The 27,773-nt window shown below is 43.3% G+C and overlaps 2 protein-coding genes across 2 annotated transcripts in view; both read right to left on the bottom strand.

The window, feature by feature from the left end:
* LOC125908297 (uncharacterized) overlaps positions 1 to 27,773 on the bottom strand; it is a 103,951-nt gene that overhangs the window by 7,625 nt on the left and 68,553 nt on the right. The gene's annotated exons all lie outside the window — the stretch shown is intronic.
* The window catches only part of LOC120948314 (AT-rich interactive domain-containing protein 1B-like), a 34,894-nt gene continuing 11,908 nt past the window's right edge, over positions 4,788 to 27,773 (bottom strand). Inside the window, exon 2 of the mRNA XM_040364517.2 lies at positions 4,788 to 6,956. Coding sequence (XP_040220451.2) covers positions 4,872 to 6,083 — 1,212 coding nt within the window. The 5' untranslated portion in view covers positions 6,084 to 6,956 and the 3' untranslated portion in view covers positions 4,788 to 4,871. The remainder of the gene's footprint in view (positions 6,957 to 27,773) is intronic.

Here is a 27,773-nt window from a genome sequence, read left to right as displayed (position 1 = left end):
TTTGTGGGAGTGTTTTTTTGTACATTGTTTTGTTTGAGGAGTGTTGAGTTGCGTGGAGCTTTGGTGACCTGGGATGGGCAGAAGAAGACCACTGGAATGGGAGCTAAACAGGCAAAGGCGGAGAAAAATCCTAACCAAATGCCATCAGAGACAAAAACAAGTAGAGGGAAAAAAGATAAAGGTCGTTTTTAGCTAGAACGCTAGAGTATGGGGGAACATTCCGGTAGCCCTGTTTCGCTAACATTTTGTCAGCGAGTTCTCGCTCCAGCGTATGATTATTTTATAATTCGCTGACGGAATTTACTGCCCCAAGCGACCTTGCAAATGTGTGTGGGTCTGTGTGTGTGTGCGTGTGTGTGGGGAGTGTTGGAAGGACAATATCCAGATTAACTACCCATGAAGCACCAACGAACTCAATTGGCTAGAAATAAATTGGAAGACACTTGGGTAGAGGTAAAGTTGTGTGAACTGGCAAGGTAAACGGTTCATTCAAAGCTACTTGGGAAAGGATCTTTCTTCTGTCAGCAAGAGGTTGCATACTTTTCTGGTTGAAGAGATATTGGAAAAAGTATTGCAAAATAGAAACAGAAACGCAACAAAAATAGAAATGTTAAGGACTAGCAAAATACCGTGAAAATGAAAAAAACACGTTTACCTAGCAGCCCATACCTTTAGAAAATGAAAAGACCTTTATTTGCGATCAATATTGTGTACGTGCCGAAGCGAGAAGGGATGCCAAAGATGAGCTATCGTTCGGGTTTCCCAAACATCAAACGTAGACAGCAGGGATACGAAAATGTTTGAGTGGTTGAATCGCACAAAACAGCTCGTAAAAGTAGCACTAGTACCGGTGGTCAACTCGTTCAACACCAAATAAAAGTACGAGGCAATAAACCGAAAAAAAATGTAATTGCCTGTAGTGGTTTCCGGTGCATCTGTCTGTTTCTTTTGCTTTGACGTCATACGGAAGTGTCTTGAAATGCCCCACAAACAAGAGTAGTTTGTTAGAGTTACAAACTTATTTATATTGATAACTTTAATAATTGTTTTTATTGCATAGAAATATTCGTAATTTTTCGTGTTTAGTGCTTCTGTATCCTGTATCCTTTGTACGCTCAATGAACCACCAGGCGCCTCCATTGTATAATTGAAATGGAATATTTTTATATATAACGAGTTTTTTTTCTCATGACGAGCAAATATAAATGCTCAACAAAAAACTCTCTTAACGAGTGAAATCTTGCATAACGAGAAAATTACTTCGTGTTTGGGATACATTTTGTGGGAGGGTAATGTTAAAAATTTGTTAATGTTGATTATCTCAGACAAATGAGAGTTCAATACAAAGAATCTTTTAATATATCATAATTTTATTGCCAGGAGGAGTGGTGTCGATGGATAATTGTGTGATGAAATAGGTATAATTAGGTATATTGACTTGAGTTTCTAATACGCTTTTCTGGATCTACTTATTACTACTATCAGCTGGAGGAGCTTCGTATGGCTTCATGTCAGGCTTCAGAAATGTCTAATAACGGAACACACTGGAACCGATCTGAAGCTTGTTTTCTAAAGTAAAAGACTTAACCAATCGACCTCTTTTTCGAGAAAGTAGAAATGAAGTGACAAATAAATAGTAAACTACAAATATCTTCCTAAATATTAGTATTATAAAGACATAATTCATTGTTTCAGATGCGCATCAGCACATTGGTAGTACAGGAATCCATGATTTCACTTAATGCAAATCATTTGAAAAAGATAACGATTTTTTTGTATAACGCGTAAATCACTAGAACGGACGAAATTCATTATGAGGCAATAAACCACTGTGAATAATATAACGTTAAATAGACAAAATTTTCTCTTAAAAAATCACTCCGTAATAGTAATCAATTGGAATCGTTATAAATATGACCCATGTATAGTTTAACAATTGGTTTTAAATAACCATGCAAAGTGGCTACATTTATTTCTAATTTTGATTTCATAAATCATTTAATATTAGTATACATAAATAGAGATATTTCCATGAAATGAAAAATAATACCAATATGTATAATTTTCGCAGCTTTTTGGGAGCTTTTGGGTTGAAATTAATGACTTGATTTAAAATAAATATTTTCAATGTTTGAGTAAACCAAAAACTTAATACCACAAAAACCCCTTACCTGTGCAATCAACACCTTTTTTGCTTCTTTCATGTTGATGTATCCACTAATGGAGCATAAAATGGTTCGCGCGCACGGACACTTTCATGGTCGAACAAGTTCGCTCAACGAACGAACTCATTCGAAGTGAAACCTAGTCAGGTCAATAAACGGCACCGTACACGATGCCACGCTTGCGCTCCCATGCTCCATTTCGGCGTGTTACTGTTTAAGGCCACTAGCGTTGAAAATGCCGTACTTAATGACAGTCCAGTTCTGACGGTGATGAACAAGGGTAGGTGAGTTTCCTTTTTTTTTCTTATTTTTGCTTGTGCGCAACGAGACAGGACGTTGAGGTGTTGTGTGTTGACATTCGGTACAACGCGTGGACGACTATTCATGCGACATTCTAATATGCAATTATCACCATTGCGTACGCGGATGTACTCGCTGTTGTGATAGTGGTTTACAACAAAACAAAGGGAAGACCAAAACACCAGGAATAGGCACTAACGAACGAAATAACGCTACACGACACTTCCGTATACTAGCTTTACTTTTCTGCACTGACGAACAGTAGATGGATTCGGTATCCAAAATGGAACCTAACTGACACACCTTATGACGTATTTCATTCACGGCCGTTGAAATGGTACAGTTTGCGTACATTTCTGCAGTGTGATATATGTGCGCTTCAGTTTTTGTTTTGTTTTATTATATAAAAAACGTACTACACGATGTCCACAATATCTTCAGTTGCTACGTTTGCATACACGGAATCTATATTATGGGTTATCTTTTTTATGCGTTTACTTGTTAGTATATGTTATGTTTACTTCACTTTTTGATGGTTGGCTTTTGATTAAGTTTTGTTTGGTTTTGTTTGCATGTTTGTTTGTTTGTTTAACGTTTTTAGTGATTATTTTGTCCGTTTACTTTATGTTGCTTTATTGTTTGACGTGATGTACTTTAAGGTTAGATGTTGCGATACCGTCCACACTAGTAATATGCCTTTCCGGTAAGCATTCCGCCTCTCCTGCAGTATCCATCGTTCAAGGTTATATTCGTATGCTATGCTTTTTAGTTTGCTTTATTAAAATGTTTTTCCCAATAAATATGCTTTCTGCTTCCTTTTTATGGGCTTTTAGTTTCGCTTTCCCGTGTTTTAGTTTATCATGCTTGTCTTTTGTTTAGAGTTATGTTTTACGTGTTACGTGGTAGTGGTAGAGTTCTGTTTTCGCGTTCAGCGCGCTAGACGTTCCGATTAATATTGCACTAGATTAGATCCACTTATTGTTTCGTATATGTTAGATGCGATTGCTCCTCCATTGCGGTCGATACCGGCTACCGGCTGAATCGTGGCGTGGATCCCGTCCGATCGTCCCCGTGATCGCTTGGCACACTTTGCAGTCGTGTACGAGCCCGTGCTCGTCCATACTCTTCTCACAAAACCACTCACTCACGACCCAACGCGCACTTCGTGACGTCTTCCTTTTCTTCAAGCCGACACATACACTCTCTCCTTTTCTCTCTACTGGTAAGCTCCGTGGCATCTCCTGTTACTGCCGCTACTGTTCCTATGCACCGTGCTAGGCGCTGCCACCGCCAGTATCGGCACCTCTTGCTACGGTTTGTATCAGTGCTGCTCGAACCCGAGCGATGTTTGCCGGTAACCGCAGCCTCCATACCCGTTTCCGGCGTCCGATGAGATTGTTTCTAAAAAAATTTGGCCGTCCACGTGCGTAACGATGCTGTTGCGCCCGGGTCGTCCTTGGCACTTCGTTGGATATTGTTATGTTCGCGCTAAGTTCACCATGCTTGCCACCACGGAAGCTGTTCCCTCCTGCTGCTCCGTCCCCCTGCTCTACCTTACGATGGGCGGTAACGTCCTCGCTGGTGCTGTTGCTGTCGCTTCCGCTAGTTCCATTACGGCTAACCGCTACAACACTACGCCGGCGACGACGACGTCGCCCCAGGCGCTACTAACTGTGCTGCTCCACCAGACAGCTGATGGTGTCGGACGTAATTGCACCGCCACCACCGCCGGTGCCGCCGCCGCCGCCGCCACCACTGCCGCTGCCGCGTGCCTGCCAGCGGGACACGGGCGCATTCAGTGGGCGCGAGCGGCTAAAGTTGCCGCATCAATTGGCACCGTTGTAGTGTTTCGGCGAGTCCTTCGACACCATGTAGGTCGGGATGGCGTGGATCGGCGTGTCGCGTGCGAACGTGTACTGCGTCTTGGTTTGCGTGGACGTGCTGGAACCGCCGGAGCTGGTGTGGGTAAGCGTCACCAGCACCGCCAGCACGCTGAACAGGGCGAGCGCGAGGAAGACGGTCATCACGATACAGACGATGCGCTTGCGCTTCTTGGACGATTCCGTATCGTCGTCGAAGCTGCTGCCCGCCAGCTTCTTGTCGGCAAACTTTCGCCGGCCCTTGCGCGACGCACCGAGCGACTTCTGGCGGTTCATCTGGTACGTCTTCATGATCACGCCGTAGTTGATGTCCATGATGTCCATCGGGATGGGCGATATGTCCGTCGTCCGGCCGATGTCGTCCAGCATCAGGTTGGAGGACAGCTTGCGCGACGCCTTGTATATCTTGTCCGCTTCCTCCGGCGTGAAGGCCATGCTGTCCTTGCGGTACGGGCTGCCGGTCGCACTGATGATGGCCGGCGGCGGCGGCTCCAGATCGACGATGAAGCTCTTCGACTTTTTCGCTTTAAAGTTTTCCCGCGCATCCTGCCGCCCGTTCTTGTAGCGCAGCGAGTAGGACTTTTTCTGATCGAAGATGGGCGACTTCTGCGGCTTGAAGTCGTCCAGGAACGGCGGGTTCGGGCTGAGCAGGTGCGCATTCGAGTGCTGGATGAGGGAGCGCCGAAAGCTGCCCCCGCCGCTCCCACCCACGTACGGCAGTGCCTGGTCGAGGCTGGTGGTGCTGTTCTTCTGGTTGTACTTCTTGCTGTTCTGCCGGCTGACAAAGTCCGAGAACGATTCGCCCTTCTTGTCCGTGCGGCTGTTGCTGCGCGACCGATAGATCTCGTTCTCCAGCGACGCGTTGGCCGAGCTGAACTTTTTCGCTTCGCGCGGGCTCCGGTCCACCACCTCCGCCGGGATGTCGTCGCCGAGCGAGTGAAACTTCACCGAGTCCCGCCGGAGAAAGGCCGCATTGCGCTTCTGCTGATCGTTGAACGAGCGATGCATATGGCAGTTGCGCCGGTTGGCACTCACGTTGGGCGAGTGCTGGCGGTAGCTGGCCGCGGCAGCAGCGGCCGCCGCTGCCACCGTCAGCATCCTCGTCTTCGCCGCCACCGCTGCTGACGCCGCCGCCACTATCCTGCTTGACGAGGTACTCGCGCGGGTAGATATGCGTGTGCCGCACGCTGCTGTGCCGGATGATCGGTGCGGCCACAATCTCGTCCGGGTTGGAGCCGCCGCTGTTGCTGCGCGAATGGAACGAGGTGGCTTTGCGCAGCTGATGCATCGAGGGCGAGTAGACGTGCAGCGTGTCCGAGCGGCGAAACTGCTTCCGCGCGATGCTCCACGGATCCTCCACCTTGAGCGAGGTCGGTGAGGCTTCGCTGCGAAAGAACACCTTCGGGTCGGGCGAGTGCTTCTGCATCGAGATCGGGGACAGCCGCTCGACCGGGCTGTGGTGCACGATCAGGCTGTTGTCGAGCATGATCGGACTGCTCCCACCCGTAGCACTCCCGCTGCCACCTTCGCGGCTTCCACCAACGGAAGATCCTCCACCGCCACCAGGGCCACCACCCCCACCAGGTCCACCGGCTCCACCGCTGCCCGGCGAGTAGTTGTCGATGCGCATCGAAACAGTGCGATCGGCCGACTTCAGCTTCGGCGGGCGCTTCTTGCTGATCTCCATCATGTCGAGGATGGCCGGGTCCTGGTGCGTGCTTGCCGACACCTTCGCCATGATCGCTGGCCTGCGCTGCGCCCACGTCCCGCTCGCTGTCCGCGCCGGTGCGTTCTGGCCCCGGGGATACCTGCGTGTCGATGCTATTGCGGCCACTGGCTAGGCGCTGCTAGTACTGTGCGACAGTACTAGCGCGACCCGCGGATTACACGTGAAGAGGTGGCCGCCCTCGCAGCTAGACGGTTGCGCTTGCACTGGAGCGCCGACCCCGGTACGGAATGCGAACGGAAACGGCACGGAAAACGGCCGGCCGGATGGTACTCGGACAACACACACACAACACAACAGCAGCCTTGCACGCGTTAGCCTCGGACCACGGTGGAGCTCACGAGCGGATCGACTGTCTAGCGCACGGCAGCAGTGAAGCAGCAGCAGCAGCAGCCACGGTGACACGTGCACCAGTGCAACCCAGCCAACCTGTACCGTAGCCGCTCGGAGCGCAACAACATCGGAATACGACCGTGGCACCGGCGGGAGGGGCACTCATTTGGGAGGGTTGGGCCGGGGCGCTTTGCTGCTCGCTCGCCCTACAGTATTACCAGCAGTGTCACAAACACGACTATCACTACGTATATGGGTATGATTATTGTCACCATGCGGAACCGATTCTCAGTCACCACGGGCCAGAAAACGGGAGGAGCTGGTGTCTCGTTTCAAGCTGCCGCTGCTGCACTAGGAGGCACGTCCGGGGAAGCGTTGAAGCGGTGAAATGGCTATGGCTCACTGTGCGACACTGTGGCACTGGATAAGGATTTATCGTAGGCTGAGTGATACAAGCATGTGCTATGTGTTAAGGTGTCTTAACGGAGGAAGGTAAATCAAAATGAAGCGTTCAACCTTAAAACACTGTGCGTGAATACTGGAAGCAAAGCGCTGGAAAAAAGTAAAAAGTAATTAACTTTCACTGGCGGCAATAAACTGCTTTTATTATTAGTCCGCAAGACGATGATGCTGATGCTGGTGTTGGGCGATCGAGGCGGGCAATGGAAGTAGCAAACTAACTTTTTTACTAAAGTTTTGCTTACACAAGTTCAGAAATTGGTAATGTACAAATCAAACTTCCTATCAACTTATGTTCTTATGAAGTGTTTTTTTATGTGTTGTAAATAAATTGAAGGTAATTCTTGAGCGTTTTACAGTATGTATGCCTTTAGACCTTAAGATACATCGAGAGATAGTAAGTATCTCATTATTAAACCATTTTTCAACAGGTAGGCACAAAAACAAGGCACCCGGAACCGACGGAATCGCAGCTGAACTGGTCAAGAATGGAGGTGCACAAACGAGATTCATCTAATTGTTGCCGAGGAGTGGGATAGCGAATCGATGCCTTGTGATTGGAATCTCGGCATTATCTATATACAAGAAAGGAGACAGGTTGGACGGCAAAAACTACAGGGGTATTACGGTGTTGAAAAACAAAATATTCTCCATGATCCAGCATGATCGGCTTGTCTCTCATGTTGAAAAGATAGCCGGAAACTAGCTAAGGGGATTCCGAAATGCAAAATAAACCACTGACTAGATTTGCAACATATGAGAAGATGGCAGATGACAAAACACGTACCATTACTTCATTGATTCCAAAGCTGCCATGATAGTCAGGGTAAAAGTATACGACGCTATGAGCTCTTTTGGAATTCCGGGCAAACTGATAAGGCTAGTTAGAATGACTATAACCAATGTCACTTGCCAGGTGAAGGGATGGAATCAATAGTCTGCACCAGGGAGATGGGCCGGCCTGTCTCCTATTCAATTTGGTACTAGAGAGGGCCATGCAGGACTCGAGGTTAGTAACTTCGGCAAACATCTTCTATCATCAGGTCCTGGCATACACTGATGATATAGACATCAATGGTCTGCTACTTTCCTATGTAGCAGAAGCCTACCAAGGAATCGATCATGCGCCAAAGAACCTCGGATTGCAGATAAGCGAAATCAAATTGATGGTGGCAACATCAGCGGACCTTCCAATAAATAATCAGAATCTACGTAGACATGACGTACAGATAGGTGAACGCACTTTTGGAGTCGTCCCAGAACTCACCTATCTTGGGTCAAAGCTACGACAATAGCATGGAAGCTGAGTTGCGCGCAAGGATGCTGGCTGCCAACCGGTCAGTCTGCAACCTGAGAAATCATTTCATATCTAAGAACCGGTCGCGACGGACGAAGCTGGGATTATATAGTACCTGTATAGTACCGGTACTCACATACGCCTCTGAGACATGAACACTCTCTAAACCTGATGAAACCTTCTTAGCTGCGTTCGAGAGGAAGAAACTCAGAAGGATACTTGGCCCCGTACGTGTGGAAGGACAATGGAGGAGCCTCACTGTCGTGCAGCGTATCAACGTATCGCCAGGCTCCCGTGGGCTTGTACGCATGGAAACTAACAACCGAGCCGATAAAGTCTTTTTAGACCGTCCACAAGGACAGACGAGGCGTGGTAGGCCCAAATTGAGGTGGCAAGATGGTGTGGAGGCGTCCGCTATTAAGACCAGGATAACGGATTGGCAGATGAAAGCGCGATACCGTGAGCGGTTTCAAACACTCCTGAGACAAGCCAAGACCGCCAAGCGGTTCTAGCGCCGAGTAAGTAAGTAAGTAATCCTTGTGCTCTTCTGTTACTGCTTAAAGTGTTTGTCATCGACCAATATTTAATCTATACTGAACACAGGTGTTTAACAGCTACATATTGCAGACAATTAAATTACAACGGGCTACATTTTTGCTTGCCTTATCAAACTGTGACACATGAATTTGTCAGGCTCGCCAAAGAATAAGAGCTAGGTAATTGTTGTAGGAGTGATCGATTTGTGATAATCAATCATCGCTACAGCCTGCACGAGAAAGAGTGTGAACACAATTCTAAGTCTGTGGCATTTTCGATAATGAGGGTATTATATGATCATAAATCAATCGTTAAACATATAAATTGAATAACTTGTTTCAATGGTAGTTTTACCAACTTAATTGTCTGGTGTTGCAAGAAGACGTTCTCTAACGATTGCATCAAAGAAGAATGCTTAATGCAATTGTCGTTTGTACAAATACTGAGTTTTTAGTAGCATTCGTGTATAATACAGTTTATGATCCATTTTATGGTAAAAATTAAACAAGCTACAATTTCAGCAACTATTTCAGCAACTAAAAATTAAACAACTACAATGTCATAGGATTTTTTTCCATACCCAACCTTAAACATTTATAAAGCCAAGAAAGGACTGATGGAACTAAAAAAACATAATTTTGGGGCATGTTCGCGTTGCTTTAAATAAACCGGAACACCGTAAAGTGCACATGCACAAACACATGTCTTCATAAAGGAAACGAATTTCTGTTTAAGGGTAAAAGCATGATGTTGCATAAATCAACACACGATGGAAGCAGAATGCATTCGATCGACCGGCAAAATGGAACGGAAACAGAAACGGACGAACCAGAAAGACTCCGGAAAAAAATGGTGAACCAACAGGATGCGCAGCAAACCAAAACGCTAGCTTTTTAACGTCCCGGTTGGAGCTGGCTGCACTGTCATGGAATGGATTATCTTACTCGGTTGCCTGGCATGCTGGCACTTTTACTGCTCCGTTTTCTTTTCCTTCATTTGCTGCTGTCACATCGTAAAGATTACCGTAGCACGAGGCGCTTTCTATGACAAGTCCTTATCGATAAAATGTGGGATTTACCATTTCATCACGGTATATGATATGATAGAGCCCGTATTTAGCATTTTCCATCCCCTACCCACGCGTGGAAGGTAGTGCAGTGGTTGCAAATGGTCCGCAAAGACGCTTTAGGGAAGACATAATTTATGAATATGATTCTGAGGGAGGGTGATGCTTTTGCACGAGTTGTTGTCCCCATAAGACCATTAGCAATCGGGTAAGGTTATAAAATGAATAAAAAGAATGGCAAGCGGTCGTAAATCGAGCTTAAGACGGTTGATTAGTGTGTAGAGTTGATTGCAGTATTTCGTGAAAACCCTCAAATTGTGGCCTATTTTATTTATTTTCTGAACGGTTCAGTGAAAAAATCATTAAAATAATTGAGGATTTACGGACGTCTTATAACTAGCCAATCATTCATACACCTCAACGAACGTGATACCTTCTCTTGCGTCACAGCATTTATGATAAAAGAAGAAAAAAAAACATGTTGGCTTATACACAGAGCTACCATCACATTGCACGTGCAGTCTATTCAATAAGTAATGGACTATACCGGGTACATATTAATGCAAGATCCTTGCCAGCTGCAGTGTGTATGTGAGTGCAGTCGAGGTTAAGATCTTTGACAATGCAGTAACGTACCGTTTGGTATTTCGCTATCCCCAACGCTTGTGGGTTACAACCTTACCGTGCATCGTTTCATACCCAGAGAGAGAGAGAGAGAGAGAGAGAGAGAGCGATAGTGTTTGTAGTGTGCAATCAGACAGCCACCGAATTACCGAAGCCCGAACGACGGGGCGCCCGTGTGGTCTGTGGCATCGGTGGTTTTCCTCCCCCGAGGGTGGCACCAAACACCACGTTCTTGCCAGTGCCACTTTTATGCCCAAGCGTAAAGAAACAATGAAACAGTTTGCAGCACGACAATGACGAGCCGGAGCCCGTTTATTGATATTACGTAAACCGCATAGTTCACCTAAATTCAATTTTGAGGCTGATAAAGTTCAACAAAAGCTATTTCCCTCTAGTCACACGGCAACGGGGGCTGCCCGTGCTTGCAGAGCGGGCGGACCGAAAGCGGAACCGTACACGTACCACCAAGGCGAGCTGCATAGTTTCGGCTACCGTGCATGGCAAAGGAGGAGTGGCTTATCGTTGGAGGCTATAAAACTGAACGAGCAGCCTCCTTGTGCTGCAACCAGGTCGCGAACATTGGCTCGGAGACATCGTGCACACGCTTTCTTTGGCGGTAAGGAAAGCATTGTGCGTTAGGGGCCTTGTGTTTGTTCAGGGAAGGGAAGCTTTGCGTTGGCGAACAATCTGTTACTCGGCACTTGTTGGCTTCTGATGCTCGGAATCGATAGCACCATGTGGTTGGTACATTGTAATGCGGGATAAAAGGTTGTGTGAAATATTGTTTGCAGTGTAAAAAAAGAATCTTAATGTTTCTATGCTCATAATGGTTATATCGCGGATAATCGATGAATATGAAAGCATAGTGATGTATGGTAACATATTTGCGCTATACCCACTCAGTTTGCTCATGTAATAGAGCACGTCTTGCGGCAGAAATAGAACTATGATATTTATATCTTAACTTCAAATTCAGTTATTCATTGCAAAATTATTAATGTAGGAAATTTTCTTCTGATCTGTTCAACGATTACGCTTTAAAACATGTCACTTATGTTTAAAAAAAGTTTACAACAAAATCAAATACTAAGTTAATACATGTCGTGACAGGCATCACTAGGCTAGGCATCTATTACTGAAACCTTGCCAAATTCGTTTTATTTTAATTAATAATTAACAAAGTATGGTATGTAAATTTTGAAATCAAAACTCAAACTATATCGAATGCGCTAGGAAGAATTATCGTTTCGCTAGGATTAATTATTCGAAGAATTATCAGCTTGACTAATTTAGTATTAAATTCTAGGAATAAAAAAATATGGGCGTATCCGCACCCCAATTATTTACGCACTTTAACGTTAAACAAGACAACCTGCGTGGAACATTCTTATAAAACTACCACATGCTACAGTAATAATATTTTCCATATAATTTTATTTGCATTTAGCAGCATCGTATCGTTGCAAGAGAATACTTCAAAGGCGTTCAAGTTCATAATCACAAACCCTAGCTTCTGTCAACTGTAACCTACAGAAGAAAGTATAATGAATGGCATCCGCCGGGCAGACGCACCGGAAGCCAGGGGCAAAAGTTTTAATGTAAAAAGTTAAATGAAATGATGGGGACGAATTAATAAAAGCTCGCAACACAATGCGCACACACCCGTGTCAATGGTTTGAAGTCCGCTTAAAGATTGATCCGTCTAACTCCTCCTCTTCTTTACTTGAAACATTGCTGACCAGTGCGTCGCAAAAGATTTGTGACGCTGTTTATCCATTCGCTGAGCCGAAACTCTACAAAGCGTCCGGAAAACAATTTGAATCTTTTGGCGAGATTTATTTACTGGTTAGCGTTTGACGGGCCCGAAGGGAGTCAGCATGCTTTGCTGCTGCTTGAGGTTTGCATTGATGAATGGATTTTTGATTGAATTTAATTGAGAACAAGCTTTTCTCTGAATGTGAGTCGTCTATTGTTGACAAATGGTGCTGGTTTAAGATAAGGGAAAGGGTATGGATGGGGTAAACGGAGCTACACAGCGACGATGATAAATGTCTTTTGCGATAGTGACTGTCTCAAGGACTTGAATTCACCGGCAGAACTGCTCAAAGTCGTTATGTTTTATATTTCATCTCATCAAAAACGGGTTCGAACATTTTATTGCGTTCTTATTTAGTAACGGGAGGGATGTAGAAAACCGCGCGTAATGAGCTTACAGCTTTTGCGAGGGATCGAATGTCAAGTTGTGATTATGTCAAGCCCTTCAAACATTCGCACTCGTTCTGGCGCTTTAGGCCATTAGTTGCCATTAAATATTTAAGTGCAAATAAATAAATTCGGTAAAAGTTTCAAGCTTCAAACGATTCGAGATGACAGACGGCAGGCAGAAGGCGAACGAAGATACATCATTGTTAAAACAAGCATCCGTCCACTATGCTTGTGGGACTGCGGCCGTTAGATGAACGAGCCGGTAATGACGTTGTCACGGGGCGATGGCAACGGGTACAACTAATGGACCGGTAGGCACTGGTGGTGAAAACCCACGTCAACAAGCGATGCCCAAAAGCTGGCAATGCTGGCCTTAAATTGTGGTCCCGAGTGTTATCGTGTCAGCGGGCCACCCCATTTCCGGATCAGGCCGTCGGGATGGTATCGGCCGTCGGACCTGACATGACTGTTGGCTTCCCATCGAACGAACGGGTCGGCGCGAGCGTTTGTTTGTAGTTCATTTATCTTTAAATTGAATCCAAAAGCGTAGGAACGGATGAGATTAGCCAAGGTGAACGAGGAAGCTACAGTGCCTGCTACAGCAATGGTCATGTTCGAACGGACCACATTGGCAGACGATGAACGGATATCAGCGTTACAAGATTTGGTGTTTTGCTAATGACGAGATCCACTTAGACGATTTGTAGGAGCGATGGAAAGCTTGCGGAAATAACATTAGCAAATGGGTTTTGAACTTGGTTGAAATGAAGCAAGCATTTGGACTCTAAGTTGAAGTTCTATTTCATCATCTATCAAATGGGTGTAGTATTCATGGTAACACTTTTTCTGATGATAGTTTGCAAATTATTTTATTGTCTGTTTATTGTCTGCAGTTTCTATGTTATGGTCGAAACCACCTTCAGAACGTTTGAAGCTAAGCTGTATTTAGTGTAAATTGTAAATAGCTCAAGTAATTAAGCTTATCGTTCAAACAAATGAACGAATCGTTTGGTGAACGGTTGAGTGGCACATTGAAATGATGGTTTAAGCTCGTTTCCACTCTTTCCCTTTTCAATCGAACAGCTATTAGCATTACAGTTAGAGTGTAAGGCAGTGTTCGATAGTTTTCAATTGCAACGCAAACAAACGGCCCCAAAAAGCCAGAAGCGGAGGAAGCAATGCAATTTGTGTGTATGTTTCAGTGCTCGCAGTACGACTAAGGATTGGAAATGTGTTCTTTGAAACGTTAACACAAAACTGTATGCTCGCAACAACAGCAAACAGGAAAAATATATAAGCCACTGAAGCTAGAGCCGGAAGTTGTTCTGCAGATGCAACTGCTAGCCAGACGGAACGATAAATATCTGCCAGATTCATTTGCTTCTTGCGGGCAAATGGATTCTGTTTGTTATATGAGCAATATTTCTTTCCGGTTCCGGTGAAATCTTGCCGTGTAACAGCGCCCTGCACTTGCTGTTAGCTGTACAACACTTATCAATAACAGTGCTTGCCGTTTCATTAATGGATCGTGGTAACAGCACGGAACGCAAGGAGAAACGAGCCGGAAGCATTTAATGTTTCAAGTGTATTTCAATACGGTTCGTGGGATTTTTACTCATCGTAGTTATGTTCTGTGTGTTCAAGGAAGAACGTCAAGATGGCTCTTATTTTGTTTTGTATTTAGGAAAAAACTTACATTTACGAAAAAGACTTAATAACATGCCCATTGTAGGTTCGACCCTCGTATAGACCATCCCACCTTTACCTCCGGTTACGTGGTTCTAAATAAGTTTCGGAAGCCTATTAAGGCTGGCAAGACCGCATAGTTCGTAACGCCGTAAAGAAGAAGAAGAATTTGCTACTCTTTTAAATGAAACGTGCTTCTTCATTATTTCTTTTCAACCAAATAAGTGTGAATTCCCTTGATTTGTTCTCAAAACAAGAAGTACAGTGGTATAAAGGATGAACAACAACATCAACCATTTTTGAACAGCAACTTTAACGTATTAGCTCAATGCTCAATGCTTCACCAGCATCATTTTCCCATCGTTAGTATAACAAAATTTGTTCAAACAAAAACAGTTGTTTGCGTCATTTGATGTAAAGTTTTCCATGTTTTTATCGCACGAATTCCCACAAATATTTAAATAGAATATTGTTACGCAGTAATCTCTCATGGGTAGGCACGTTAAAAGAAGTGTTTGCCATTCAGCAAACGATCGCTATAAATCACATGTCAAAGCGGTATGTGTAAGCAGTTGCTAACGTCGCTCGAAAAACGTGCCAAAGTGTCACTTACGAACCATCGTCGATTTGAAGTTTGCCGTACACCAGTGGGATAAAATACGTGTCAAAAGTTAAAAAAGAGAAACAGAGCATGGTACGAAACGTTATGCATTGCATCATTGAATCGAAAGCAACACACGCGAAAAGTGTTTTCGTTGAGTTTAGTCTAATACATTTTATTTGTGCGCTCGCGCAAAAGCTCTGCTTTTGGTGAATGTAGTTTATTTGACTGTTCCGGGTGTTAGATGATGTATATGTTCAAATGTTTTTTTTGCGATTTACATAGACGAGTAACAAGTAGTAGAGCTAGAGATAAAGAGGTACCAGAAAAATCCCTGCATCGTACAAGACAAAAGCACGTTTATTAACGGTATTTTATTTGAAACAATAAATTATACAAATGAACTTGGGCGGTCTTCCGAATCTGTCACTGTGATGGTGCACGAAAACGTGCTTAAAAGTTTAACGCTTCAAGAAAGCAGCAAGTTGAACAGGTACGACAAAAGTAAAGGATCAAGAGATACTCATTTTTACACGTTTGCGTTGAAAATTATAGAAGGGAGTGAAGCGAAAATCAGCTCGAGTATCCTCCACGTTTTCCCAGTAATACTCATGTTAGGTCGGTTTTTGAGTAAGACGGGCCGGATGGAAGGGAATGGTTCGTGACAGGCTGGAACCGTACCAAAAAGATCAAATGAAAAGGAATTTCAAGACGGTATTCTTTTCAAAGAGTGAAAAAGTTTCCCCGAAGGTAATTATTAGATAAAGTAAGTGGTGACACTGGGGAAGGCAGCGAATGACAGTACGAAAATAAAAAAGATAAACAACAAAAAACAGAAAAGAACCATAATGGGCTGAAGGGCTTCGAGTGTAGCGGACAGCAGTGAGAGGAAAGAAAAAGAAATGGTAAGAATTTTGTTTCGCAGAAAATGGCTCTGTAATTAAATTATATCAAAGAACGGTTCGGACGCATAGCAATGTGAGTGAAGGCGTTGGCATATTTTTAGGTCGATTTAATTGCAATCATCCGCAACAATTAGACACAACATAATTACCGATAATTGCACATGGTGTGTAGAAGTGACCATGACAAGTGTGCCAGTGGCCATGAAAAGGTGATCATGAAATTACAGTTGTACATATTGCACATGAAACATAGAGGGACAAAGATGATGGAATTGCCTTTGAATGATAAATCTCCTGACAAATTGTTATTGATGAGCAGCAACAGCTCAGTGAAGTTTTTTTTTTGTCGTGATTCGCATCATTCAAAGTCGCTCGGGTATCATTATATGATGCAGAGAACCACAATGAGGACAGTATAGCTGGAAAAAATAATCATTCATGTTAGATAAGGACGCGTGGTACGATTTTAGCTTCGTTTCAAATCTTGTCAGCGTCAACAACTCCCAACGGAAAACTCAGTATTAGTACGTGACATACAGCAAACAATAAAAATTGAACTATTGCTATTTCTGATGGTTACTTTGTTCTAGATGGATGCTTCGACTTCCGTATTGTAATTTGTGGTTAAATATAATCTGGAAAACTTTAGCTTCGAACACGCCCTGGACAATGGACATCAAATTGATTTTTTTATTTTGAATATTTTTAATACTTCAAAAGCTCTCTTAAATATTTTTTAATACTTCAAAAGGAACAGAAAAAGAATGAGAAATTAAATAATATTTTATAAAATATAACGAAACTTTGTTACGGCTCAAAACTTTTTTTTACGGCTCAAAAGTTCCTATCTTGCTTTGAACTCTAAAGTCTATGGAAAGTGGAAAAAATGATTCCAAGCTCATATAATCCATGTTTTTGGGGCAGTTTTGTAGGGTGGAATATAATAGGAAAAAACAAGAATAAAAGGTTTTAAAATTTACCAAGTTCGGCTCATTAAAAGATAAAAAATAATATATAATATATAACTCCCATCCAGTAGGTAGAAATGGTTGAAATATGATGAATAAATGTATCAAAGCTCGCTGCAGAAGCATAAAGCATTACAAATTTTCTAGTACACTGTCCTCTGGCGTTTGCTGGTGTTACATTCAGGCAGACTGCTTTCGAAACATAATCCAACTCCTAGCTCTGCACTGTTGCCGAGAGAACTCTTGCACTGTGCAGCTGTGCCCCCAACGATACACGAGCACGAGAGAGCGTGTGATTGGCATATGAGTGAGGCCGATCTGTGAGTGTTTGTAAGATTGTATAAACACTAATCAAGCGCAAGCGGATGTGTGCAGAGGGCATGGCTTTCTGTTTCCTTCTCAGCTTTGCTAGTGTGTAGGTAACGATGCTATTAATAGCATTAATATCTACCAGCAGTGGTTTTTTCCAATCTCTTCTCGCCAGAGAGGGCTGGGAGACCGGTGCGCCGTGACTTGTCCCGTAACTTTCCCCATCTGTACTATGCATGCAGTTTCAATCCACTGCAATACATTCGACCAAGCTTGCCCTTCACAATTACAACGGCTGATGCTGACGTACGTGTGTACGACCTGACGTAGGCCAAACGTTTCTCCGCTACACGCTCTTTCCCACGGGCGCACCGTCGACGAGTTTATGGAAGAAACCTCAGGATGACGTCCGCCCGTTAGTTCCGGAATAGTGATGGCTGTGGTTTGGGTGTGTTTTCACAATTTTCGTCGATTACAGTCTGTCACTGGTGATGGTAGTGTGTCAATTTTCCACCACAGCCCTACGGTCGGAACAGGCTGTGTTTGTGTGCAACGTCATGTTTCATTTTGCCCAACTTTTCACTGAATGCGGCGCAGCATTCACTCGGGGTACACAGGGTATTGGGAACCGGTTGCATCTCATGGTCAATGCTTATGCAAACCGGGGGAAAGCCTTGGCGTAAACCTAGCGTACAACGGTTCCAGAAAAGTGTGTCAGATGTAGATCAATAAACGACCACTCAGTTTGCTGTGAGCGGAAGCCACTGGAAGCCGAGCGGATGGATCTCTGTTCCAGACCCTACTAGCTTCTAATAGCGATGAGGATAATACGGTATGAAAGGGAGAGAAAATAAGAACCGAAGGAAAGAACGATATCCTGACGAGTCCTTGGATGAGCCTTCTCGTATGACAACCCGCCCTTTAGAAAACGTTTTACCCCGAGGGGGATCTGTCAATGGCTGTTTCCGAAATTGCCTCGGATTGGGAACGACGGGGTTTTTACAGATCCAGCTGTCACTGTAGCACACTGACGTGTATTATGGAGGTGTGGTTCTATTACTTCAAAATATAATATAAGGTTATGTTACAAAACAGGAAATTTATTGAAACGTATCCTCAACTGTGTACAAAAAAGTGTTATGAGCATTGATTATTAAAGAACTGAAAAAATCATAAATAGGTACAATGAAACAAGTAAACTCCGCATCACAATGATTGGGCTAACCGGCCTGATGCGGTAACGCGCATTTTACCTTTTCCATCTAGCAAACTGCTGCCGCAAGATGGCCACCATTGCTGGAAAGATTGAAGAACGATGTTACGATACCCGTTCTTACCGCATGCTGTACGAACTACACGAGAAGAGAAAAATCTGACAACTGCAGCATCAACCGATGAGGATGGTTATGAAATCCTACACTCTACTACTATTGCTAAATAACTCTCTACCGCCTGAATCCGCCTATACCGCACCGTTCGACATGCGCCACGGTATGATGACGATGATTGAATGAAATTGCATTTTTACTAATGGAAATGTTTTTGCCTGACTAGCAAATAGGTGAATGTGCTGTAGCAGAAGTGCGATGCATCGTGTGGTTATGCTTTTTTTGTTTGCACATGAAAAACATCACCCAAGAATTGAGGTTCTTTTTTTTCTCCCGCTCTCGCATGCGCCACGCGTCCTGTCAAGAATTGCAGCACAGTCAGCAAAAATGTTTACCATGCAGAAGGCAATGGACGAAGTTTTATTGTTCACACTGGCAGAGCGGGAAAACAAAACGCAGTGGAAAAACGAACAAACGTCTTGGGTAAATGTTTTTGATGTGATTGCGAACGGGCGAATGTTTGCTAAAGGGTGTAGAAAGACAGTAATACCAAATGCCGAGCAGCGCGAAAGAAGCAGCTGCCATCGAAAGATATGTTTCAAGGTAAACGAAAGCAGAGCTATGTTAAGGCATGTTTTTTGTACCCTTTACTGATTGAGTGTTTTGAGCACCAAGAAGAAGAAGACAAAGCAAAGCATTACATTCATTGCGCAAATGTGGTTTTTTACTGTAAATTTGCTGATCAAGTGCGTTTTTTAGAACGTTGATTAATGTAGATAGGATATGTCGTGGAAACGTCATTCCATGCGATTTTAATTGATTTCATCGTTCATTGATCGTTTCATCGTTCATACCTTCGTCACATACGATAAGAAAATATGATATTTTTTAAATATAAAGCACTATATTTTCTGCTCTAAACTACTCCAAACATTAACTGGTTATATAAACGTATTTGACATTTATGTGGTCTCCAATATTCAACAAAAGTCCAATATTTCATCGTAATCAATGTTCAAGCTTTGGGCTCAGCTATAAACTTAATCGTTAAAGCTGCAAACTTTTACACAATACTTTATGTAGGCTTAGAATAAATTCACCATGCAACCACTACTCTAAGGCTGTTGCCCATTAGGACTTTTTCTATGCTAAGAACGTGGAATTGAGATTCAAATTTGGTACAGCTGACATTAAGCAGGATATACTTCATACACGTGGGTACACTTACAGCAAAAAGTTAGTTAAAAGGACTTGCAAAAACATTCTCAACAGCATGGGAGACAATGTGTGGCCAACACTACACCATTGATAGTGAGGCTAAATCTCGAACCGAAAAGTATTTACGGCGTGGTAAACAAAGTGTTTAAAACGAGCACCACCAACTAAACCGGAAAGGCTATGGACGAAGACAAAGAATGTGACAAGTATCGTAGCCTATTTTATCATTTTTTAAGCGCACAAAACAAGAAGGTGATACAAGACGGCAGTGTAGATGTAGATGTAAGGCATGTGCTAAGCAGAACGACCCAGTTTCGACACATGCCATGCAAAGTGTAGGGTGTGGATTAGAGCAGCTTCGGCACACTCGATGTTGTTGTGCAAGAAGATGTAAATTATTAGAAAAGTAAGATGTTGTAGGGGGATTTGGGGTTAGATGTGATATGCACTTTTAATTGTCCGAACACTGTATATGTTTGTAAGATGTTGTTAATTCACAAGTTTATTTCACTTTAGAACAGATTGGTCAGAACGCAACTTTTTGGGTCTGAGGTCAAAACGCGACCTGTTGGTATGGGGATCAGAACGCTACTTGCTGGTATGGAGATCAGAACGCTACTTGTTGGTACGGGGATCAGAACGCTACTTGTTGGTACGGGGATCAGAACGCTACTGATCGGGTCAGAGTTTAGAACGCGACTGATTAAGCTGATAAGAATTCTCTCGGTCAGCGCGTAGCGCTCTCTCGTTGAGCAGCGCACGGCGACAACGATTAAGTTCCCTCTCTCTCTCCTTCTCTCTCTCTCTCTCGCGCGCACGTATGCTAAACGTAATACGATTTCCTCAACATCCTCCCCCCCGTTGAATCACCAAGAGATTCAACACTCCTCTGAAGTTGTCTGTCTGATTGGGAGGACGCAAAGCTTAGAGATAGTCCTTTTGAATTCACCATCCTTCGTTCTAACAAAAACTACTCGGACGTTTCCTTCCGCTCCTTTCACGATGTCCGTTACTCGCCCTAAACACCATTATCTTTATCGCGGGGGAAGATTATCTTCCTTCACCAAAACCATAGTGCCCAGGGTGATGTTATCTCGCTGTTTAGTCCACTTGGTCTTAGGGTGAAGGCCCGATAGGTAGTCCGATGACCATCGATTCCACAAGCGGCGCAGAAACTCTTGAACCTGCTCATAACGGTCCAGTCGGTTGATAGGTCTCGACTCGTAAGATGGTTCCGCAAGTCCCACGATAGAGCGGTGTATTAGGAAATGTGCCGGGGTCAGAGCTTCATAATCGTTCGGGTCAGAAGACATCGGTGTAAGCGGCCTAGAATTCAAACAAGCTTCGATTTGGGTTAGCAAGGTAGTAAATTCTTCGTAAGTAAGAATGGCGTTTCTGATGGTGGGTTTGAGATGAGTCATCTCAAACTTTACAGCGGCTTCCCACAATCCGCCGAAATTGGGGGAACGCGGCGGTATGAATTTAAATTCGATACTCTCGTTGGCACATGATTTGGTAACGGTCTGTTGAAACTGCTGAGTTTGAAATTGTTTTGCTAATTGTGCCACTTCTCGAGAAGCTCCGATGAAGTTTTTCGCGTTTATCTTGGTTAGCTGGTTTAATGTTGTACAAAAAACGACGTATCCATGCAACACGTTGCTGCAGTTTGGGGTAAGATGAGTACAACAAAAATATGGAATTTGTTTCGATGGTCTGGTTAAGTAGTACGGTTCGTTCTTCTAGCACTTCACTGCTAGCTTGATGATCAGGTAAATGTTGCTGAATCAGCCAAAATTCTGGTGACTTAGTCAACCAGTCAGGGCCATGCCACCACGATTGACAGCATGCCAGTTGATCAGGATTCGCTCCACGAGATATAAAATCTGCGGGATTTTGTACGCCAGGAAAATGGTGCCAGTTATCAGAAGTCAGGTGTTGAATGTCAGATACACGGTTTGCTATGAAGTTCTTCCAGCGTGATGATGGCGACGACAACCAGTGTAAGACGATGGTGGAATCTGACCAGAAATATGTTGTAAGATCGGCTTGTAAGGATGTACGTACCTTTTGATAAAGTTGAGCGAGCAAATGAGCAGCACACAACTCCAATCTGGGCAAACTTAACTTTCGCTCCTTCTTTGAGTTTCCTATGGGTGCCACACGTGATTTGGAAACAAGTAGGTTAGATGATATGTTTCCGAACTGATCTACTGTACGGACATAAACGCATGCTCCATAGGCCTTTTCGGACGCGTCACAAAAGCCATGAAGCTCTACGCATACGGGTTTGGATGTAGACATCACCCATCGAGGAATAGTAAGATCATGCAGTTGCGCCAGATTGTCACGGATGAACAACCATCGTTGCTCAAATACATTAGATAATGGTTCGTCCCAACTGATCTGTTCCTTCCACAGATCCTGCAAAAAGAGTTTAGCTAGCAAGATTAGAGGTCCGACCAATCCCAATGGGTCGAATAAGCGTGATGTATCTGATAGTACGGTACGTTTCGTGATAAGGTTGTGATCAGGCCATTTAGGTGCATCGATGATGAATTTGTCGTTCGTAGTATCCCATTTTAAACCGAGAGTTTTTATGGGTTTTGATGATTCGTCAAGCTGTAGGATGGATCTTTCGTCTTGAAGCTGTTTAGGAATATTTGCGAGAAGTTCTGAGGTGTTAGACGCCCATTTGTGTAGACGAAAGCCAGCTGAATCGAGCAACGAAATCAGTTGACTGCAGAGTAAATTACCATGTTCCAGATCGTTTACTCCTGTCAACAGATCGTCCATGTAAAAGTCTCTGTTGAGCACTTTTGAAGCAACAGGGTGTGTATTTTCACTTTCTTTTGCAAGTTGGGTTAAGCATCGGGTCGCTAGATAAGGTGCAGCTGAAGTACCATAAGTAACTGTTTTCAGTTGAAATATTTGTACCGGTTTATCTGTATCTGATTTCCAAACTATGCGCTGTAACGGACGGTCTGATTCGTGGACTAATATTTGCCGATACATTTTTTCTATGTCGGCTACCAACGCATATTTCGACATACGGAATCTTAGAATGATTGTGATTAGATCGTCCTGCACTACCGGTCCTACCATTAACGCATCGTTTAATGATCCACCTGTATCAGAACGACAAGAAGCGTCAAAAACTACACGTAGTTTTGTTGTTAAGCTGTCTGGACGAAGTACACCATGATGAGGTAAGAAATATGACGGTTCGGTTTCGGTTTGAAATATTTGTTCCATATGACCAAGGTTCAAATATTCTGTTAAGAAAGCACTGTATGCTACCTTCAATTCAGGTTGTTTAAGAAATTTGTTGTTTAGTTGGTCAAGTCGCTTCATCGCGGTATGGTAAGAGTTTCCCAACTGGGTAAGTACGTTCGGTTTTATGGGTAAGCGAACAACAAATCTGCCATTTGAATCGCGTTTGTATGTTTTGAGAAAATGTTCTTCGCATGTCGTTTCTTCTACCGACATACCTTTTTTGCTTTGACATGATTCGAGCTCCCAAAATCTTGCCACTTGCTCTTCAATGCTACAAGCATGAAAAGCATTCGAGGTTTGTGCGTAAGGCGTATGATCAATTGGTGGGTGTCCAGCAACCACCCAGCCAAGGCAAGTATTCTGCAATACGGTTTTGCTGTTTGGAAGTTTAATTAAGCCTTCTTGTATGATGTCATAAAACAAATCGATACCAATAAGCATATCTATTTGTCCAGGTTGGTAAAATGTTGGGTCAGCAAGTTCGATATTTGAAGGCAATTCCCATGAGGAAATGTCTATGGGACTGCTAGGAAGCTCACGAGTTATTTCCGGAAGTATATGACATTTTACGATTGCCTTGAAATCTTTGTGCCGTGATTGAATGTCTAAATTTGCGTAACTTTGCGACACCAGGTTAGTTTTGCCGATTCCGCCAATGCGATGCATTTCGCGATGTTTTTGCAAGCGAAGACGATGTATCAATCGTTCAGTGACAATATTCAATTGCGCACCGGAATCGAGCAATATGCGTACAGGTAAGGGTTTACCGACTGAGTTAGAGACAGAAACTATCGCTGTTTGAAGTAATATTTGTGCTTGTTTCGGTATGATTTGGGTTGGCTGCGTTATCCTCGATACGTGAGAATAAGAAGTGGACGGTTCAGGGTTTAATTGTGTGCGATCAGAATGTGAAACCGACGTGTGTGGTTCTTGTGTTCGTGGAACAGTAACAGAAGGAGATGGGGCTGGCTGCGAAACATTTTCCGCGTGCAGCATTGTATGATGTTTCAACCCACAAACCCGGCAAGAACTCGAACTGCATTGGTTCAGTCGATGATTTGAAGACAAACAGTTGAAACACAAGGCTTTGTTTTTTACCAATTCTTTTCGTTTCGAAACTGGCATTTGTCTGAATACGGGACAAAGAAATGGCGAATGCTTAGTTTGAGAACAAAACACACACTTGTTCAAGTCGAGTGTTGCTGCGTGAACGGTTTGCACTTTTCGGCCGAAATCTCTGGCATGTTCTTTTGATCGATTTGTGTCAATTGGTTTGAGCGAGACAGATAGCTTGTTTACGGATTGCAACGTACGACAATGATTTCGAAGAAATTCGACCAGCTCGCTGTACAATGGTATGGTTTTGTTGCTGCGCGTTAACTCCCACTGTCGCAGCGTGGTAGGATCAAGAAGAGAGGTAAGACGAAAAACGAGAAGGGTACTCCAGTGCTCCGTTTTTTCTCCCTCGCTTTGCAACAGGCGCAGATTTCGTTCGAATTCGTTAACAATACTGTTGAGCGTTTCGGCACACTCCTTTTTGGAGGCGGGAATCTCGAACAGCGCATCGCAATATGCTTTGATAAGAAGATATTTGTTTTCGTATCGATCGGTAAGAAGTTTCCAGGCAACGGCGTAGTTAGCGGATGTGATCGGAATGTTTTCTATTGTTCGCTTGGCTTCTTTTGTTACGGTGGTCAGCAAATATGATAGTTTGTCGCTATCGGACAACTGGTCAGATGAATCGATCATGGAACTAAATGCGTCACGAAAAGGTGGCCAATCTCGAATGGTTCCATCAAAACTGGGCAATTTTAGTTCGGGAAGTTTTACACGGTTTGGTTTAACGCATGGCTTTTCTCGATCGGGATCACTTTTTGTTATTTGAATGTTAGGAGTAAGAGCCAACATACCTTGTTGTATGTTTACCTTCAGATCAAAAATCCTGTCATCGAAACTGCTATAGCGCTCTTCTGCCAGCTTGTACTTAGTTTGATCAGTTTCTTCAAATAACACAGAAAACACGGCTGCTGCTTCGGAAGAAAGTTCGTTTAGTCTTACCGCAATCAGCTTGAGTGCCGCAACGTCCGTTTTCCTCTGGTTGTAGTTGGCCTCCATGCGATCTAACTGCCGAAATAGGTGGATCAATTGGCGTTCAGCCCTTGCGATGTCATCGAGGATAGGGAACACATCTGAAACGCTGTCCTCGTTCTGGTTTACTCCGTTCGCGTCTGGCGCCCTTGACGGTCCAGGCAAAGCCTCCTGCTCCCTTGACGGTCCAGGCACAGCCGCCGGCGAACGAATTAGCGACATTGTAACTGGTTAGATAAGCACTTGTAATGTTTGTTAAACGTTCACTTTTTTGTCACTTTTACGGGTTCGTTGGAAACTTCACTTTTTTACACCTTTTAGTTCGCTTTCACACGGTCAGGGTTCGATTAACGTTTAAGAAAGACACACACTTTCTTGATCAGGGGTTAGATTATGTTTGTCACAACACTTCTGGGTTAGTGGTATGAATCCGTTTCATAAAACACTTCCGTCACGTTTTGGGTTAGCGGTATGAATATGTTCGATTAAACACTTCCGTCACTTTCTGGGTTAGCGGTATGAATATGTTCGATACGATCACTGGTATGGGTAAGATGCAACACTTCTGATGCAATACTTTTTCAAGCGGTAAGAGGTAAGCGGTCAGGGGTAAGGGGTACGCGATCAAAAGTAAGCGGTATGAATAGGCGTTCTGCCGTTAGCGGTTCGCGATCTGTGGTAAGCAGTAAGCGGTACGAGGTCAGAGGTAAGCGGTAAGAGTATGCGTTCTGGGTAAGCGGTCGGCGTGCTGCCGTTAGCGGTAAGCGGTTCGCGTTCAACGATAAGCGCACTGCGGTAAGCGGTTCGCGGTCAGCGGTAAGAGTAAGAAGAAGTGTCACATTTGGATCTAAGAACCACAAAATGTGACACATTCGGATCGAAGGACCAAACTATTATGTAGGGGGATTTGGGGTTAGATGTGATATGCACTTTTAATTGTCCGAACACTGTATATGTTTGTAAGATGTTGTTAATTCACAAGTTTATTTCACTTTAGAACAGATTGGTCAGAACGCAACTTTTTGGGTCTGAGGTCAAAACGCGACCTGTTGGTATGGGGATCAGAACGCTACTTGCTGGTATGGAGATCAGAACGCTACTTGTTGGTACGGGGATCAGAACGCTACTTGTTGGTACGGGGATCAGAACGCTACTGATCGGGTCAGAGTTTAGAACGCGACTGATTAAGCTGATAAGAATTCTCTCGGTCAGCGCGTAGCGCTCTCTCGTTGAGCAGCGCACGGCGACAACGATTAAGTTCCCTCTCTCTCTCCTTCTCTCTCTCTCTCTCGCGCGCACGTATGCTAAACGTAATACGATTTCCTCAACAGATGTAAATAAAGTCCTCCAGAATATTTGTCGTTCACTTAGAATAGGTTTGCTGCATACATTTGTTCGTTAGAAATGGAATGATTTTTTTTTATAGTTTTCATGTATGAAGATGTTGCTTTGTATTCTTCTTTATATTGTGCAACCATGTGAAATAAAAGTTCAAAGCATTCAATAAATTGCTAACATGGCTCCTAAAGTTGAATCGTTTTGAAAACAAAATAAAAAATCAAAAGGAAAGTTTCTTGGTCGAACAACAAAATTCGAAAAGAAATAAAAACTGAATATTGCTTTGCGATTGTTAGACATCCCAACTTGAGAAGGGTTTTCGTAACATGAAAGGGTTTAATATCTTACAGGGCGAGAATAACCGAGTCGAAAGATGATCCCAAATACATGGTGTCGGTATTTTGCTGTAGGAATGGTAGGTTACGGATAAGATTACATCAAATTAAATGGACAAATCCTTGCCTTAAGGGATTATTGCAAACAATGATGGTGCTGTCCCCAACAATCATGAGGAAATGTGTTATTCGTGGAATAATATCTGTTTTGATTTTATTTCATTACGGTGATTAAACTATTACTTTATTTTTACTTCAATGGTTAAATGCTACTATAGACATTTTTTAGACAAAGTTAGCAAAAGTAACTACATAGTTTTGTATTATCAATCACTTGTTACAATTTATTGCATATACTTATATGCATATTAAGTCTTAAAAGATGCGAAGTTTACGTTCCTTCTGAAGAGGAAAAGAAATACACTCATGTTGAAGAGAACTGTATACGAAAGATACACATAATTCTATACACGCATGGCATAATGTAATCATTATACCTTTCCTAGATAGTTTATTTTTGGAATTTTTCTAGCAAGAGCCTCGAGGCAGAGCTATTCATAGTGAACAATATCTATCTGAGCTCGTTAATTATTAAAACACTTTCCTATGAAGTCTTGCCGAACGCGGGCGAGAGTAATTGCAACAGATTATAAAAAGAATAGGCACAGCTGGTACGATGTCTAGGATTCGTTGAAACATTAAAAAATCTTACTGGCGTGTAAGAATACAAATGTTTAAGAAATTTATATTTAATTCCATCGTTTTGTCTTGTAGCGCTCTTTTGTTCACTCTGACTAACTGGGACAAGGAGTATAATCATTTGGTATTTTTCGTGTGAGCTCAATGATGCTTTTAAGCTTCTATCAGCTCTGATACCATACTGTAAGTCTTCGTAAGCTTCTCTTCCATTTGTAATTACTTTTCCATGGCTGACTTTATATCCAAGAAAAATGGATTATCAGATAAATGTATCCATAGTTGTGGTAGTACTAATGTTAATATTGGTTAAGCAATACGGCCGAAGCCGTTCTTTCTGAATAATAAATGTTGATATTGGTGTTCTAAACTATTTTCTTTACGATAATTTATAAATATATAAGGTATTTCTGTTCATGCGAATTATTATCTTGTC

This window comes from Anopheles coluzzii, chromosome 2 (assembly GCF_943734685.1).
Source record: "Anopheles coluzzii chromosome 2, AcolN3, whole genome shotgun sequence".
NCBI classification, from domain to species: Eukaryota; Metazoa; Arthropoda; class Insecta; order Diptera; family Culicidae; genus Anopheles; species Anopheles coluzzii.
Note: the sequence above shows the minus strand (reverse complement) of the source record. Positions and strands in the feature narration are given on the sequence as shown.